This window comes from Carlito syrichta, unplaced genomic scaffold (genome assembly GCF_000164805.1).
Source record: "Carlito syrichta isolate Samal-C Ts95f unplaced genomic scaffold, Tarsius_syrichta-2.0.1 Scaffold123331, whole genome shotgun sequence".
NCBI classification, from domain to species: Eukaryota; Metazoa; Chordata; class Mammalia; order Primates; family Tarsiidae; genus Carlito; species Carlito syrichta.
The window spans coordinates 153,585-173,373 of record NW_007067427.1 but is presented as its reverse complement, the minus strand read 5'-3'; the positions used below and the strand labels follow the sequence as shown (position 1 = coordinate 173,373).

The window sequence follows — 19,789 nt, the reverse complement described above, 5'->3', positions numbered from 1 at the left end:
AGTTCAGACTTCTGTAGTTTCAATATTCTGTCATAGAACACACTGCTTCAATGTACTTATGTTCAATTGTAAAAATGTCTGTCATCTTCAAGTAGAAAATAAATCCAAAAGAATCCCTGGGATACCTTAAAACTCTTTCTTGAAATGTATGATACAAAGTAGAATATGGCAGCACTTGCAAGAATGGTTGTCAAATGAGCACAGGGACTAGAACACAATGGCAAATCACTTCTATTTATACCAATAAAAAGTTGACATATTCATTCGTGACTCTAAAAGGGGTATTTCAACTCAGGAAAATTCTGACATACAGAGATTAAAAACTATGTAAAAGAGATCCAGAAAAGAAGTCAATTCTCTGCTTTGTACATAATTCCCAAACTGCTGCTTGTTTATATATAAACTATTGGCAATAATACTACACTTACTTGCCAGAATTAGTATGAGAAAGTGAAATGTTTTGCACTGCATTTCAAGTTTCAACACCTGCTTTGCATTTGCCCAGATTTAGGAAACGTTTATCTATGTACACTATTCTATTTTAAACCAAGTCAGGTATAATGAGAAAATTACCAAACATCTGATACTTCTTCAAAATGAAGCAATGTTATTAAGTTGACTCATCAAAAATTGCTGCTATTCAGTCACGTTGAACTACAAAAAATAATTGCCTATTACTCAACCTAATGATTATCAGATGCTACTAGCAACAATAGACTCACAGCACTACTCAGATGAAAAGGTTACAATGCAATGCTAAAGAAAATCTGCAATACAGTAACAGGCTGATTATATATATATATTTTTAATTTTATTTATTTATTTATTTATTTTTGAGTTGGAGTCTCACTCTGTCACCCAGACTGGAGTGCAGTGGCATACTCATGGTCACCGCATCCTCGACCTGCTGGGCTCAGGTGATCCTTCCGCCTCAGCCTTCCAAGTAGCTGGAACTACAGGCGCGCGCTACCACATCCGGTTAACTTTTTGATTTATTGTAGAGATGAGATCTCGCCAAGTTGCCCAGGCGAGTCTCGAACCCGTGGGTTCAGGCAATTCACTCACCTCAGCCTCCCAAAACGTGGGATTACAGGCTGAGTCATCAAGTCCAGGCGATAATATATTATTAAGGAATGACTTATCAGCCCACATACCAAATGGTAAATATAGAGATATTAATGGTATATATGAAGCACACTTCTTCTTCCTCAGATGATAAACTCTGCAAGATGAGGCCTGCTTCCTTCCCTCCAGCATCCCTACTCAGCTCCCTGCACATAGCAGATACCAGGAATTCACGCTGAATGACTGTGTCAAGTTATGCTCTTCGTGCTTGGCAAAAACATTAAGCCTGAAATGGTTACCTGCTGATCATATAAATAAAAATGATAACTATTTTCTTTAAGAATAAAATTAAGTGTTCCTGATAATAATCCAGGAAACCACTTTATTACTTGAGAATCAGATAGATACGCAAAAAACTGGTCACTATTGATCTCTTGACATTTCTAGTTCTGAAATTAGGTTTCTAATGTGAACTATACTGCAACAAATTAAAATCTGGTTATTTTTACTTGCTAATAAAGATGCAAAGCCAGTACAAAGTCAGTACCTACCCGTCAGTAGGACACCAATTATCAATTACAGACTCAACTCCAAGTTCACTGGTTTGACCACTAATATCCTTCCACTGTACCAGATTCTACACTGTTGTCTCCTCAGCCTCCATCAGTTGTTACATCCTCTTGGTCTTTTCTTTCATGACCTTCATACTTTTGAAAACTAATGATCAGACTTTGCAGAATGTCTCTCAATTTGGCTTCACCTTACTAGTTTTACTAGTATAGTGATTTTGAAAATGTGTCTTTGGCACTACTAGCATCAAAGGGACAGAAATTTTAAATACCCTGCAAATTATTCTTAGTGGTTGAGGCACATACATCCCAGATTCTGCTTTTGGCATCAAACATAGCTAATTCAAATTCCACCAAAGACAATAAGGTAACCTTTCAACAGTTCAATGTGAATGTTAACTATAAACAATTCTCTAGAAATCTAAATATAAAGGGAAAAGAGAGGTAAAACAGAATGGCTTTTGGTAAAACAAATGTATTGAAACAGCCTATTTATGAAAAAAGCAAATGTTAATTGACCTAGCCATTCTACAGTGTTATTCCAGAAGAAACAAGAAACTGGCGTGTACATCTTGTTAGGTGATGACCTAATTTGTATTATACTTGTTACAACCCATGGGCATATATCAGTACCATATCCCATAGTTGTTTAATGACAATCAATGCAGTCTCGAAAGAATTTATGTAATAGGTGAAGAAATCTTGGTCCAATGATATGAATTCCTAATTAAGCTACTTTAGAAGTCAAACATACAAGATTTGGTTAATAAAGTTACAGTGATTCCCTTTTTTATTAAAAAGGGCATGTGAGAAATCAGTTCTAAGAACCTTATTTAAGAGCCACTCCATGAATCTGATGAATCCCTAGCTAACAGTAGCTAAAACTTAATTCTATTTACAACAAAATCAGCAGCACTGATTTGTAAAAAGTTTTCTCGGATCAAGCATAGTGGCTCATGCCTGTAACCTCAACACTTTGGGAAGCTAAGGTGGGAGGATTGCTTGAGTCCAGGAGTTCAAGACCAGACTGGGCACCATCATGAGACCTCATCTCTACAAAAAAATTTTAAAAATCAGTTGGTGTCGTGGTGGCACCTGTAGTCCCAGCAACTCCAGAGGCTGATGCGGAAGGATCCCTGAGCCCAGGAGCTCAAGGATGTGGTGAGCCATGATCATGCCACTGCATGCTAGCCTGGCAACAGTGAGATCTCAACTCAAAAAAAATTTTTTTTCTCAAGTTCCCCTAATCATTCCTTCCACTCTTAGGGAAGTCATTCCATCCAGGTCGTGATCACTGCACATCTCATCAATTTTAATCACCTCCCAAGTATTCTTGGTTTTAGTATTTTTGCTTTTAATCTATGTTCCATGTGGTTGTCAGATTTATATTCCAAAATCCAAAAGGTGATGCCGTCTCTCTCGCTGTAAAAATTTACAGTGAGCCCCCAATTCCCCTAAATTCCTCTTATCTCAATATTTAAGCCCATACGAAGTGACTGCCCACAGTGATCACATACTGACTCTACTCAGCCAAAATCCCTGAGCTCTGCTCCCTGGAGAGTCAATCTAGAAACAGATAGGGCTCACCTGACTGCCAGGTGGGGCTCAAGAAGGCAGAAAACAGCACATGAGAGTCAGCAGCAAATGCCAGAACAAGGGAAGCCAACCAAGTAGGATGAATCCAAGGAGAGCCTGGAAAGACACCCTGAGAAACAGATCCTGTGCAGGGGAGGGGGTCTCTTCTGGGAGTGGTGACAACAGCAGAGCAGACAAGCCCAGGGAAAGAAACTTCTCTAGCTTTTCTATTCCATCTTCTGAAGAATCTTACTTTATCCTATCTTCATGCCTTTTTTTCCACATTGCACCCACTACCCAGAAAGTGTCTCCCCTAATTTTATTCATCTTTTAAGTTGCTGTTAAAGTTATTCATTCTTGGCCAGGTGCAGTGGCTCACGCCTATAATTCCAGCACTTTGGGAGGCAGAGGAGAGAGGATTGCCTGAGCTCACCGGTTCAAAATCAGCCTGGGCAACTTGGTGAGACCTCATCTCTACAATAAATTAAAAAATTAGCCGGGCATGGTGGTGCACACCTGTAGTTCTAGCTACTTAGAAGGCTGAGGCTGCAGTGGCCGTGAGTGTGCCATTGCATGCCAGACTGGGCAAAAGAGTGAGACACCAACTCAAAAAGAAAAAGTTATTCTTTCTTTCATTTAAATAAGATTTACAGGTATTTTTTGGTTTTTGTTTTTAAGAGACAGGACTCTCGCCCAGGCTGAAGAACAATGGTGCAATCTTGGTTTACGGCATCCTTCAACTTCTGGGCTCAATCTTCCTGCCTTAGCCTCCCTAGGAGCTAAGACAACAGGCATGTGATATCATGTTCAGTATTTTTATTTTCTTTTTCTTTTTTTGTACAAATGAGGTCTTGTTATGTTGAGGCTGGTCTCCAATTCTTGGACTGATGCGATCTTCCCACTTTGGCTTCCCAAAGTGCTGGGATTATAGGTGTGAGCCACTGTGCCTAGCCAGATGCATCAAATATTGCTATGTGCCAGCTACTATGCCAGACACCAGGTATAGAGTAAAGAATGCAACAGATATTATATTTTCTCTCATAAAATCTTAGAACAATGGATAAAAGCAAAGAAAACACAAACAAGTAAATTATGTAATTAAAAATTGAGGCAATACCATTAAAACTTAAGAACTGATCAAGGTCTGAAGAATACAAAAGAACATTTGCCGTTTTTACTTAGGGTGGAAAGGAAAGACTTGGAGAGAAAACCCTGAAAGACATTTAGAAGAGCCAGTCATGGAGGAGCACAGAGGGGACAGGGTCAGTCTTCCATTGACCTCGTTGGGTATCTATCTCACTTTAAAAGGCTATACACACAATGACATCTGTGACCTGTACCTGTGTTCCCTGTTTTGAATAAGAGGAACCTTTTATAATTGAGAATAATGTCTTGGACTCACAAATAAAACAAACTTCTTATAATAACTGTATATATACACATAGATTTGAAGAGATCTTGCAATATAATTCTGAGGCCACCAACAGCCTCATATTTGAAAACCACTGATCAATACTACTAATGTGATATAGCCAGTACTGACTGAATATTGGCCAGAATACCTTCCATTCAACAGCAATGTAAATTCACTAAAACCATGGCTTACATTTGCTTGAATGTTTTCATTATCCTCCACCTCATCCCACAACCTAGCAGATTTATGCACAGCAGTATTCCTTCCTATCAGGGATCTTTCCATGCCTTCTTGGTTCCCACACCAAAAACATTCCTGGTCAAATGGTGTCTTCATTCTCCCAACTTCAGAAGTATCACCAAACCACTCCTAATATCCCTCCCATTCTGCCATTCTCTTGTTCCCCTCCCACTTAGCCAAACTTCATTTAAAGTTCTCTGTCCTTTGATTGCCAAATCTTAACCCACTAATGCCAACGTTTTGTGGGCTACTTATAGTGTGAGAAATTTTTCTCCTCATCTCTCTACTCCTAGCTTCTACCACACTAACCCAATAATGCAGTGTAGTAGCTCATTAATAGATCAGAAAACTTGAATGAATATTTAAAAAGAATAGCATCACTAGAAAGAGTCTAAAATATTTAAAAAGAGTGCACTTTTCCTCTACTATTCTTACAGGTGTATCTTTTTGCATTTATAGAATGTTTTACGCTTTAAAACCAACATTTTATATCTATTTTTTCCCGTTAGATTATCAAGAAGCTACGTGAGAAAGGATGGATACTGTTACTTTCTGGATTCAAGGGGAAACAGTAACTAGTCTTTACAGTCTTTTTCTTAATGGGTTTGACAGTGAGCAGGACCCAGATGTGTGCACACAGAGCTTTTGTCACAGACTGCATTCAATAAATTATACCAAACATCGTGACCCAATGATAATCAGTAGAACAGAGTTGACTACACAAAGAGAATAGACAACAGCAAAACTGCCAAGAAACTCTTGTGTGGAAATGTGTCTTAATCTACTCAACAAAAACTGCAGAATTCTGCATTTTATTCTTAGTGATAATAAGGATGAGGCTCATCCCCTGCATACTAGATAACATTTACTGAGTTCTTTCTGTTTGTTGTTCTAAGATTTTAAACATATTAACCCATTTAATCCTAATATGAATCTCATGTGTTAGAAACTGGTCACAGCATTATTTACAATAGCAAAAACATGGAACCAACTGTGCTGCCCATCAAAAGTGCACTGAATAAAGAAAATGTGGTACATTTACAAGATGGAATACTATGCCCCCATAAAGGAAAAACAAAATTATGAACTTTGCAGCAACTTGGATGGAATTAGGGTCTATAACACTCAGTAATTTATCACAAAGATCTGAGTACTACATTTACTCATTCATAAGCAGACCCTGAACATTTAGCATAATACTATAAGACAAGGATTGGCAGTAATGGGACCCTGCCATGGGAGGGAAGGGGGTCACATTAACATCAATAAGGGTACCCAAACTTTACCTGCACAATGACCACTTATATACCTAACCCTTAATTGTACCCCATATCTTTAAAATAAAAAATAAGGGAGGGAAAAAAAAAGGAAACTGGTCTTATCCCCATCTAACAGATATGGAAACTAAAATACAAAAAGATTAAATAACTTGTCCAAAGTCACATGCAATTCAAGTTGATGAGGTCAACTTGGATTTTCACCAGGGCAGCTGGCTATAGAGTCAGTTTTCTGAACCATCACGCTACATTCTCTCATAACACATCCCTCATCCTGCTTGGGTCTCAGTTGACAAGATGTAGAACATGACCGCTGCAATAATAAAAAGAGCAGCAACAGCCATGTTGATGAGTTGCTATGTGACAGGTATTGTAGTAAATAATATATATGAGCATATTAATCTGTTAAATATTCACACAAACCCTACAAAATATTATTTTTTCAATGTGGTAAAAAGAAACCAAGCCCAAGACCACGAGGCTACCAAACAGCAGCACTCATCTGAGCTGGTTTCCATCTTAACCCCAAAGTCTGTGTCCCCTGCTGCACTGGAACACCTTGACGTGGGCTCTGGATTGGCTAGAGGAACTACACTCCAGATTCCCACCCCACCCCTCTGCTGGAGTTGGAACTACAGGTAGGAATAAGCACTGAGGCACTGCCAAAGTTACTAGTGTGGAGAAGCATCCACATCGTTGAAGCAAAAGTCAGACCTTCATGATGCACTGATATGCATACACACACCCAATATGTAAGATTCTACCACCATGATTCTTACAGATATTGCTCCTTTTCTTCTGCATGTCAAGATACCTGAGATTGTAAAGACCTAGGTGACAGGGACAACTGAGCATGTACCTTTTTTAGTTTTGTACTTAACTGAATATTACACACAACCAGGAAGTGAAACCATGGTTTTGTGGGAGACAGGTATATCTATAAAGACCTACTTGCCATTAATATGACTAGAATAAATGTGAGTTTTACATTATTGCTTTTACCTGGAAGGGGGAAAAACTACTTTTACTTTCCCAAAAGCAATTTATCATTGGGGAAAAGGTATCGGCATATTTTAGTTATTTAATTATGATAAAGGAGACTCTAATTACCTTGACAGAATCCAGTAAACTCTTAGGAAAAAATCGCTTTAAACCAACATCTTTTCTGAAATATAAAAAGAAGTGTATTAACAAATAACACCACCAAATCAATTAATATAATGACATACAAGAACATAAAAGCACTGTAAATTATTTATCCTTCCACATACTATTAGGAAGGAAACAAGTATAATAATGCTCCAATTTACCAGAATAGTCACAGGAAAGGAGGGACAAATTACTTTCCAGATATGTACCCAAAAAAATGAATACAAGTTGCCTTAAGTAAAAATTCTTTTGGATTTTTAAACTTATTGTTGAAAACCCTTTCAAAATATTGTCACTTTGCAAATTACAACGTATAAGAAAACTGTTCTTTTACAGGTATTGCTTGAAGTTTATCCTTATAAAAAACAGTTTCAACTGGTTAATACTATATTTGTAGAGAAAGCAGCTGGCCTTATTAGGAAAACATTCAGGATATACCTTGGAAGTTTTAAAAAATATATAAATTCCTTGGATTTATCCTAAAAGTTGATTATTTTTAAAAGCAGATTTTTTTCTGATTAAGGGACACATTCTCCTAATAATGGCTTATCATCTCAGTTTCACATCATTAAAAAAAGAAAGAAATTAAGTGATTTGCCCCAGGCCAAAAGGCTGAATGTGTGGATATACCAGAAACCCCAGCAACTCTCTTTAAGCCAGGTTACTAAATTAAATTGATCGGTATTATAAAGAACCTCAAAACACTCTGATCAAGAAAACACGTTGGAAAGAATAGCTGATTCTTGTCTATGTTCTTTGTGTATTAAGCAAGCCAGATGTTCTGGCCACTAGATGGCACTTGTGTGCTAGTAAAATTAAATAATGCCTCTAACAACATGAAGGAATGTCAGGAGACATAAAAAATATAAAAGGACAAAGGAGAAAAGTGAAATACAGGTGTTTTTTCAGAATCACATAAGGAAACAACAAACTGAATATAAAGTATCAAACAACGAGATGACTCTATCCATAACTAAGCTAGCATTATAACCAAAAACACATCATGCCAAAGTTTATATGGTTTGCCTTAGACCCAAACATTTAAAACCCTTATTCTATAATCTAGCTACTAGGTAGCACCAATGAACTCCTCTTTGCTAAATTCCAAACTGGTCTCAGTTCTTATTCTTTTATATTCTGTTATTATTATGTTCGCTACATCCTATACCTCTCTCTGACATACTGCTTCTATGACATACAGTTTTGGTTTTACCCATCAATTAATTCATTTAACTCCTGGTTTTCCATTCCTCTCTAATCACTTTCATTTGTAACTCTCCTTCCTTATCTTTAAAAAACCACCATTTTCTACTTTGAATATTGTTTACGAAGAGGGAAAACTAAGTTCTTCCTTTTCAAGTTGCCTCCTAAAAACACAGGGTCTTTGCATTTCAAGAATTTTGATGCTAATCACTACTGGGAAGTAGCAAAGTAAGTACATAAAAGAAAAACATATAAGGCATTATTTCTTCCCTATCTACCTTTTCAGGCAACTATTCTATAAGAAAAAACACTTTTATTTATTTTTATTTATTTATTTATTTATTTTTTGAGTTGAAGTCTCACTCTGTCGTCCAGACCGGAGTGCAGTGGCCGCTCCCGGCCACTGCAGCCTCGACCTGCTAGGCTCCAGTGATCCTTCCACCTCAGTCTTCCAAGTAGCTGGAATTACAGGCACGCGCTACCACACCTGGCTAATTTTGGATTTATTGTAGAGATGAGGTCTTGCCAGGTTGCCCAGGCAGGTCTTGAACCCGCGGGCTCAGGCAATCCACTCACCTCAGCCTTCCAAGGTGCGGGATTACAGGCTGAGCCACCGAGCCCGGCTACCACTTACTTTTTAATAAAGAGAGTTCTTGATTTGAATCTTGCCTCTCTTGGGGGTGGGGGGAAATATGGCAATTAACACTTGTGAACCTCAGACTATCTACTTGTAAAATGGGGATGCCAACTCTACTGCAGACAGTGGTGCTGAGGATTAAATAAGACTGTTTTTCACAAAGTCCCTAGAACTCTAAGGGTACAGTTTCCTTTCCTCTGGAAATGCCTTAGAAACCCCTCTTGTACAGAGAGCTTTTGGTTCATATGCCTTCTGTCCCAGTGTTTAGTGCAGAGGGAGGCATGACCTGATCTGAGGTTTGCTGGTAGGCAGCAGAGGAGGTGAGATTCAGCAGCTACTGAAGACACAGAGCCAACGGGGGTGAATGACTGGATATGAGGTGGAAAGGAAAGAGGAGCCAAAGATGGCAAAGGGAATGCTGAAGCCATGCAGCGAGAAAGGGAAGGTGGGTGGGCACCAACAGTTCTGTTTTAGACACATGAGGCTGGGCAAGGTATAAGTACCCTCATGGTAGGGATTCAAGGAGGGTGGTGGCCATGTTAGTCTTTGGTTGAAGAGAAGACCAGGGCAGAGAATGTCCTCTTTTCAACTGTGAGGCTGTCAACTGCTAGAAGTTAACCCAGTTACACATCAATGTTTCTCAGAGCCAGGCAAAAAGTAAAGAGTTTATCATACTAATTTGTTACAAATGGAAAAATTAAAGATGGACCAAGAGGCTTATATGTTTCAAGAGAAACAACAGAGAGCACATTTCCCTGTGAAAATAAAGTAGTATGTAGTGTTGTTTTATTTCAAAGGTGAACCTTCAACTCCATTAAAAACAAATCTTAAGGCCAATGCTTATCATATGTGCAGTTTACTTTTTTAAAAACTACTTTTGAGTAATATTGAATCTATAATATTTGTCTATATATTAGAACTTTTTAGATACCTGGCAATTGAGAAAATAAAAATGAGGCTCGAGTACATAAGATCATGGGAAAATATTGCCTTTAACATTCTAACTTAATCAGGAAGTCAAACTACTTTAGGCTTTGTGGTACAGGACTCTGAGAAGCACCTAAAGGTATTATGCTCAAAGTTTTTAGGGAGAGCCTATTATAGATATCTATATTTAAACCCTCTCTTAGGAAGCCAGGCAGGGACATGCAGGCTGTCCCATTTTTAATATGAGGTCGCTTCTCTCCTCACTCTGCGTGTCTAGCGTTGGTTTGCGAAGAGCACTGTAATCTGCAATAGTTTTGCCTCAAGTGGCATAAAACTTCCTTGAGCCCAAACTCTACACAACTGCCCTATATGTGAATGAAACGACAAATACAACTTACATATCATAAACAAGATATAACTACTGGTCTTTATTGTAAGATAGTTGTTTACTATAGCGTTAAATGTCAAAGGAAAATCATGTGATTAAAAAACTAGCTCACATGAAGCTTTTAGAATACTGCCAGACCCCAATTCCCAAACCCAAGCATCAGTTTATTAGATTTCCACATCAGTTCATAGGAATTTTTTGAACTCATACACACAACAGGATATTAATATTAGAGCGGTATTGCCACTAACTATATGTAGCTATTTATACATAAATTAGTTATAATTAAATTAAAATGTATGTTCCCCACTGCATTAGTTACATTTCGAGTGATCAGCAGCCCCATGTGACTAGTAGCTACTCAATTGGAAAGGGTAGACACAGAACATTTCCATTGTCATAGAAAGCTGCAATGGGCAGGGCTGGGTCAAAGCAATGAATCTAGGACTGCAGGGACCCTGACTAGGGCTTGGTGCTGTGGGCCTGAAGGCTCTTCAGTAAGGGCAGGGATGGATAAAATGCATGAATGCTGGATATAGGTACATAGCTACCACAGAGACAATCACACAAGGTTCCTGCACTGCTCAGAAAACCTGGGGAAAGAAGGTATGGTGGGATGAGGAGAGAGTTCTAGTCTACCGTGACAATGCAAAAGGCAGCAGATCTTACAGCAGGGAGCAGTACATTAAACAAGAAGCCTTTCATGGGAATTGCCTAATATACATAACAGGAAGTGACTAAAGTATTATTCTTCATGCTTTTGTCTCAGGACTAGCAAAAAATGAGTTTCTATATCTATTCTCTAAGATTGAAATTATTTAGATTTGAAGTCACAAAGAAAGAGAGGCTATCCTCATATACATACTCATTGAGAGTGTGCAACATACTGAGCACCACAACAGATCATGGGGTGGAAGAACCACTAAATATGCTCCCTTTTCTCAAGTGAGATACTTAAATAAACAACTTACTATACCACAATGTACAAGGTACATAAGATAACAAGAGTTCAAAACCAATATATTTAGCTGTTAAGACTTTTGGCTTCTGGGGCTTAAAATTATTTTTGGGATCAATTTTAAGCCAGAATTTTCTTAACGCTTAATATATCTCTGTCCTTTTAAGTAAGATATTTAGAACACTGCTGATTGATAGGGCTTTCTCTTTTGTTGAACCTTAAAATTCCTCTCAACTCTCCATTGATTACCATATTTAGGGTTTTTGGAAAATGCTTGGAGAGTTCTGCCCTCCCACATTCTACGCCTGTCACTGTGCACCTTCTCGCATTCCCCCTTCACACAACCCTGGTGATCCAGAACAGCCCAGGTAAGAGGTTTTATGCAAGGACCACTCCGTGCCTGCACCTGCTTACTACCACTGACACTCCCCACTTGCTGAGATGGATGCTCTGCAGTGCACTCAGGCACTGCTAAGCTATTCCCAGCCTGTGTCTTGTCTTGCCCACAAACCCATGACACAGCCAGCTTTTAAACACCTCAGGTGGGAATAAGCTTCATTTACATTTTTAAAAGGAACTAAACTTACTGTAAGTGAATTCTTATGTCAAGGGTAAATTAATTTCTTCTCCAGTAGTATTTCTGAAAAGACTCTGACCATGTCTGGTGACCATGTTTAACTAATACTTTATGAACATAATTCAAGTCGAGGCAAAAATACAACCCAAATTACCTTTAAATATAACTTACATGTGCATTTTCATGTAGTATCCCTTATCTTATCCTTCCTTCAAAACTCTCAAAATTAAGTGTCTTTAACTTAAAAATAATACTGAGGTACTCTAACCTCTAAATTATACTTTAAGCCTCTCCACAATTGATAAATGTTAAAAGTCTCTAACCGCAATACAGATTGCTATTTGTTTCTTAATGACATTTTCTCTGTCATCCTGCGTAATAAAAAAAGTTGTCTTTTGGCCAGATATAGTGCTGCATTCCCTAGTTTCTTTTATAGCTAGGTGTGGCCATGTGACTGTTTTGGCCAGTGTCCCAAAGGGAAAGTACTATACAGCAGGCTCCTGAATAATATCACTATGTTCATTATCATTTTATTATAAGGTTGATGAGAGGGGGAAAAAATCACTTTCCAGTTCCCCATGTCTGTGTGGGCTTTCTTCAGGTCCTCCAGTTTCCTCCCATATCCCAGAGATGTATATAATAGAGGAAATGGTGGGCCTCAATTGTCCCAGGATAAGTGTAGATATAAATGTGCCCCTGGCTGGAATGGCATCCTGTCAAGGGTTGCGTTCCTTTCTGTTGCCCTAAGCTGCTGGGATATCCACCGCTCTTGACCTTGAACTGCAATAACTGGATAATTTTATCTTACTGTTTTTATTCATCTTTCTTAAGTATATGCATAGTTGACATTATTTCAATGTTTACCAGAAGTATTGGGGGTCTTTATTTAGAAGGCAGTGATATTTTTGTGATCAGAAGTATGCCTTGAGAATTTAAATCTTGCTTATATCAATTGCCTACAGTAAAACTGGCTTTGTTATATATCGTTTTGCTTAAGTCACAGTTTCCAAGAACCTATCAACGATGTTAAGCGGGGACTTACTGTATACACATTTGTGCTCTTGAGGGGACAGCAAACGAGAATGTCTATCTCTTCCTCCTTCTTGGGGGCTAGAATACATGTGATGGGTGAGTTTCAGTAGCGATCCTAGGCCATGAAGTGGCTATGGATAGTGAAATGGCAAAATGAAAGGAGGCTAGAGCCCCAATGACTGAGAAACACTGACGTGTTTGAGAAATAACTTCTCAAACAGCTAAAGAATTACTTTTATTAAAGATAAAAGTAATTATCAAATTACTGTTGACAAGAAAGACAAAGAAAAAATGAAATGGAAAAAAAAAGCACAATCATAATAAACCTCAGCTAACTGTAAACCACAAATTTATACATTCAAGAAATATCTACAGAATACCTAATAAATGTCAGATACTCAATAATGTTCAGGGAGCACCAAGAGGTCCCTATATTGATACAACTCACATTCTATTAGTAAAGAGAAACATTTATATAAACAACCATAACAAAATACACTAAATGCACAAATGATTAATACATTTGTTTTGTTTTTGAGTTGGAGTCTCACTTTCTTGCCCAGGCTATAGTGCAGTAGCACACTCATGGCCACTGCAACCTTGACCTGCTGGGCTCAGGTGGTCCTTCCGCTTCAGCCTTCCAAGTAGCTAGCACTACAGGCATGCACCACCACGCCCAGCTAATTTTTTGATTTAATGTAGGGACAAGGTCTTGCCAAGTTGCCCAGACTGGTCTCAAACCCGTGTGCTCAGGCAATCCTCTCACCTCGGTCTCCCAAAGTGCTGGGATTACAGGCATGAACCACTGCGCTCGGCTGTTTTGTTTTTTTTTAAAGAAAGCAACTCACTCAATAAGTAAAAAGTAGTAGAACTGTAAAATTAAGTGGTTCATTTAAAATAATTTCACATTATAGTTTTCCAGTTTGGGAAATAACCACTGGTAAGATTCTTCTTTAATATCATTTTGGAAATCATAACTTTAACACTATATTGGCTTCATTTGTCAATATTGGCAATGCAGTTTTTAAACGCTAATAAAATATATTTTCCTTAAAACATGATCTCCTTTACTAGCTGCTGCCTTCTTTCCTCCTCACCTCTTATTTACAAAAGATGTAAGTAAAAGTCTTCTCTGATTTCCATTCCAGTTGTTCACTGGTAGTGTGAGCCCTCAAGGAGTAAAACACCAGGGGTAGGGGTTGGGAAACCTTACTGCCATGTACCTCCCCTTTGCCTACAGGGAAGGTACTACCCAAAATTTCTACTTAGACTGGAAAGAAAGGCTGATGAGCTCTATAGCTGGCTTATGTATACATAAAAGGAAATTTAAGCCTAAGACATGAACAAAACTAGAAAAGACCAAAAGCAAAAGGTCTTAAAGAACAGTCACATAGAAATATCAACAGACTTTTCCACAGTCATAACAGAATGTTATCTTTACAGTGTTGAGAAAATACAATGATGTAAACAATATATCTGAAGTAAAAGAAAACTACACCAGAAGGGTAGGCAGAAATACAAACAAGGGTATTTAAGAAATAGAAGAGTAAACATGCAGCAATAAATAAATAGTATCTTTATAAAATATTAATACTGTCTAATATTTGCAGTTTAAATGAGAAATATAACTAAAATAACAGGAAAAAACCAACATGTAAGTTAGAAGAAGGTAGGGAGAGTTAAAGTGTTCCAAGGTCCTTGTATTGTCTAAGAGAAGGTTAGATAATTTTAAAATCTAGAATTGGCTAAGTTAACACAGAGGGTTAAGTATAAGGGTAACTAATGAGAGAGTAAAAATAGCTCATAGATCTTGCAATCATTAAAGAAGAAAATGTGAAATAAGAACACCAGCTAAGAAATAAACATTGCATGTGTACACACACAGTTTATTTCTAAGGCATTAGAAATAAAGACAACACAAGCAAGTCCAATGTATCATTCATCCTAATAAATATAAATGTATTAAACTTAACCTAAAAGAAAGATTTAGCAAACTGGATTTAAGGAATCCAGTCCTATGAAATTTAAAAGAGACACATTAAAAAAGTATAGGGACATAGAAAAGTTGAAAGTTAAAAATGGAAGATATAACCAGGCCAATGCTAACCCAAAGAAAGCAAAAACAGATTTTTTAAACACACACATACACACACATACATATTATCAAGCAAAGAGAAGATCACTAAATATAATGACATAAAATTCAATTTACCAAGAAACCATTCTATTTGTATTTTTAAATAAAAGAGGCTCAAATACAAAGTAAAAAATTAAAAGACCTACAGGAAGGAACAGGCAAAGCCAATGATAAGTATGATAAATATGTCAACACATCTCTCTTAATTATTAAGGTATCAAGACAAAACACCAGCACAGACAGACAGTTAGCAAGCTCCATTGGAAAATGTCAGGCTCTGTTGTTCTGGCTGGAGTATAATGGAACAATCACAGTTTACTGTAACCTCAAACTTCTGGGCTAAAGCAAGCCTCTCGCTTCAGTCTCCTAAAGTGTTGAGATTACTGATGTGAGCCATAGCATCTGGTCAAAAATGCATTTTTAAAACCACACTAAAACATTTATAAAAACTGACCACATATTGCATATACAGCAAAACGCTAATAACTGCAGAATCTAAGTGATAGATACCCAGCACACAATTCTCACACCATTTTTATATCTCTGAAACATTTTCATAATAAAACACTGGGAGTAAATAATCTTATTCTAATACACAAAGGAAGTCTACAGAAAAGTTGAGAAACTCTTAACATACAGATGATACAGCCTGAACATAATGCCACTGAGCTAAAAGTTCATTTAAAAATAAAATACTTTTAAAAATTCACACATTTGGAAATGTAAAAACAGGAATGAATATGTAAAAGTTTCAAAACAAACATTAAATAATCTTAAGTCATTGATCTTTTTAGAATCAGGTCATGAAACCCAAAAATCAAAATGAAAATAACTGAGCAATTTTACTGCATTAAAAAAAAGACTGAGGCAGAAGGATTGCCTAAGCCCAGCAGGTCGAGGCTGCGGTGGCCATGAGTGCGCCACTGCACTACAGCCTGGGTGACAGAGTGAGACCCCAACTCAAAAAAAACCCCAATAAACTTATAATAAAAGCCATGTAAACATAGTTGAAAGATAAACATGAGTTGCAAAAGAATATACAGAACTAACAATTACGAGGCAGGATTAACATGACAGATTTGTCAAAATTAATAAAGAAAAATCACAAATATATAAGAAAAATATTTTTAAATGCTGTCAATTTACAAAAGGAACATAAAATGGTCATATATGGGAAGATGTTTACTATTACCAGTAATCATACTAATGTAAATAAAGCAAGCTATTATTTGTTGCCTATCATTCAGGCAAAAATGAGCGATAAAAAACGGCAACACACTTTATATTGTTATTAACCTAAACTGAATGTCCATGGTTAATATTAGACACTCATTTGATGTGGACTAGTATGCTGATGAATATTTATAGTTAGTCACATGGAAAGATCTCTTCGATATAAGACTGAATATAAAAGCAGGATGCATGTATAGTATCATTCCGCTTTATATGAAAGCTATCCACCATTGTATGTGCACACATGTTAAAGAGAGTCAAAAAGATATTTATTCAGACTGTGAAGGTAGTTATCAATAAGTGATGGGATTTGAACATTTTTTTCCTATTTGATGGTGTAGTTTCATTTTACTGTTGAAAACAAATAAAAATCATTCTAAATGGGTTTAAAATTAAGTCAATAGATGAATACTGACTTTTTAATAATATTATCTTTTCATGCTCAATGAAAAAACTCTATGCAGCTTGGGTTTTATCCTGATTGGCAATCAATCTCTCCTACAGATAATTATAATTATGGTCATCATTTATTCAGTGTCAGGTACACTATATTAAGCTACTGATATCTATTATCTCACTTAACTCCCCAAAACAACCCAATATATAGATGAGTATCAGCATTATCTTGTTTTACCTATTTGGAAATAGACACCAAGAGCTTTATGAGTAAAATTTAGCAAACAGAAGTGTGACTAAAAGGGGAGCAAAGACTTGAACCCAGATATTCTGCTCCAAGAGCCTATTCAACTAATCCACCTCTCATACAGAGAGAGGGAACTGAATTCACACAAGTTATATAACTGCAAAGAATCACTATAGGGGCAAAAGCATAGGAATTTAGAAAGAAATTACAGCAAAGCGAACACAATAATATCCTAAAACTCTAAGAATCTGAAGATTTCCCTTTCTTTTAACTATGATGTTTACTTCAAATATCACAGACACATGAGCAAATACAAAACAGCCATTTCAGAACAACAGTAACAACTTTTCAACCATATTCTCAAAGAAGAATCTAATTTACAAACTTCTGTTTAGTTCTCCTGTTCTCAGGTCACAATTATCAAGTACCCTTACTTATGTATAGTAATTCTCATATTCTTCATTTAAATGACATTTTCCATACCCCCCAAAACTCCAAGGTTTTGAAGGTGTAAATACCCCAATTTGTCCTCTTCTATTCATCTATTCTGTTATCTGAATTCTGTAATTTTGTCAAATAAGTCAAATTTACACCAAATTTAGTGCAAAATTTGACTCTCATTTCAAACCAATCTTGAACTTGAAATGCACTCTCTTTAAGCATACCATTCATCATCTTATATTGCTGGATGCCTGCTTGTTCATTTTCTTTCTTTATTAACTAGTTGTTCTGCCTGCTAAAAACAAGTCAACATTATTCATGAAGATTTCCTTCAGGCCTCTCTCTTCCTATAACTCTGTATCCTTTTCACAGGGTACCTGGCTATCTTCCTTCCTTTGTATACCTCAGAATCTCACACAGGTTCTACCTCTCAGTTATCTTTCATTTTCCTATCTTGGCCTCACATAGAGATAGGATAGAATACAATTCACATCATTCTTCTTCCCCAATCACTGCACTAGAGCAGCCTTCCATGGTGACCCTGAAGGATAATCATGCGTGTTCCTGGAGTCCCTTCTTGTACCTCTGCCAGGCCACTAAACTAGCACCCCTCTTCTAAATTCACGTAACTATTCACCATCTATTATACCTTTTAAGATCACCTTCAACTACTTGCTTTTTGCTTCCTCAATTGCCCCATCAGATATTTTAAAAGCTGATATAAACCTATTATTTTACAATAGTTTTAGATCTACAAAAAAGTTGCAAAGAAAAAGTACTTTGTATAGTCCACATTCAGTTTTTCCTACTGTTAAAATCTTATATTACTATGGTACATTTGTTACAGCTTATAAATCAGTACTGTTATATTTTCATTAGCAAACTCTATACTTTATTCAAATTTCATCACTTTTTCCCATATGTCCTTTTCCTATTCCAAGATCTTGTCTAGGACACCACATTACATCTAATCTTCATGTCTCTTTAGGTTCTTGCTAGCTGTGTCAGCTTCTCAGACTTCCCTTGTTTCCTTGATGACCCTGACAGTTCTGAGGAATATTAGTTAGGTATTTATAAGTTATGTCCCTCAACCGTGATTTGTCTGATGTGTTTTTCATTATTAGACTGTAGTTATGGATTTCTGGAAGGAAGATCACAGAGGCAAAATGCCATTCTTAACATGGTTCATGGCTGTACACTGTATCATATCAAGGTTGTATACCATCAACAACTTATCATTGTTGATGTTGATCTTGATCACCTGGCAGAGATATAATGTCTGTCAGGTTTCTTTACTGTAGTCACTTTCTCCCCACACTTGCTTTCCATGTTAAACTCTTTTTAATGGGGGGAGGAAGTTTGAATCTTACTCTGTCACCCAGGTTGGAATGCAGTGGCATTATCATGGCTCACTGTAGCCTCGATCTTCTGGGCTCAGGCAATCCTTCATCCTAGCCTTCCAAGTAGCCGGAACTACAGGTGTGCGCCACCACAACTGGCTAATTTTAAAATTTATTTTAGAGAAGAGGTCTTGCCAAGTTGCCCGTGCCAGTCTCGAACTCCTAAACTCAGGCAATCCTCTTACATCTAATCCCAAAGTGCTGGGATTACAAGCATGAGATACTGCACCCAATGCCATCATTTTGTTTGTTGAGGACTTTTTTCTTTCTGGCACTACAAGTTGCTCTAGGACCATCCTGTGTTTTCTCTCCCCTCCCTAGAATCAAGTATTTTTCTGAGGAGGCCTAATTTCTTTCACTGGACAATGGTTATTAGAAACCAAGATCCAAGCACCTGATACCACCAGAGATTTTTTAATGCTGCTGGTATTAATGATTTCATAACAGATGAAATAAAACCCTTTTCTTTTTGTCATTAAGAAAAAAATGTTTCCTCTGAACTGAAAATCAATGTGACCCTAACAACTTGCCCTGAAACCCCTAGTGGCCCATGACAGAAAACCAAGCGACTTCTTAGATTCCTCCCTTTCCTTCTTGACTCAGAAGAAACCAGCCTCCAGTTACACAGACTCTGACTCTGCCAACCTACATCTCCATGGCCAATGCCTACCTGCCCCTCCCTCCCTCCTTCCCTTTCTCTCTCTCAGAGCTTCATTATTTCTCATGGAAAAGAAAAGTGCAATAGCTTCTTGGCTCCCTGCTTCTTCTTCTTTTTTTTTTTTTTGAGTTGGAGTATCACTCTGTCACCCAGGCAGGAGTGCAGCCCTGACCTGCTGGGTCAGTTGATTCTTCCACCTCAGTCTTCCAAGGAACTACAGGTGCAAGTCACTATGCCCTGGTAATATTTTTTTTTTTTTTTTTGAG

At 37.3% G+C, this 19,789-nt stretch overlaps 1 protein-coding gene across 10 annotated transcripts in view; it reads right to left on the bottom strand.

The window, feature by feature from the left end:
• Positions 1 to 19,789, bottom strand: part of PTK2 (protein tyrosine kinase 2) — a 286,007-nt gene that overhangs the window by 137,537 nt on the left and 128,681 nt on the right. For all 10 annotated transcript variants that reach the window (XM_021707659.1, XM_021707660.1, XM_021707661.1 and 7 more), the window contains one exon: positions 7,251 to 7,305. In XM_021707659.1, the coding sequence (XP_021563334.1) occupies positions 7,251 to 7,305 (55 nt within the window). The remainder of the gene's footprint in view (positions 1 to 7,250; positions 7,306 to 19,789) is intronic.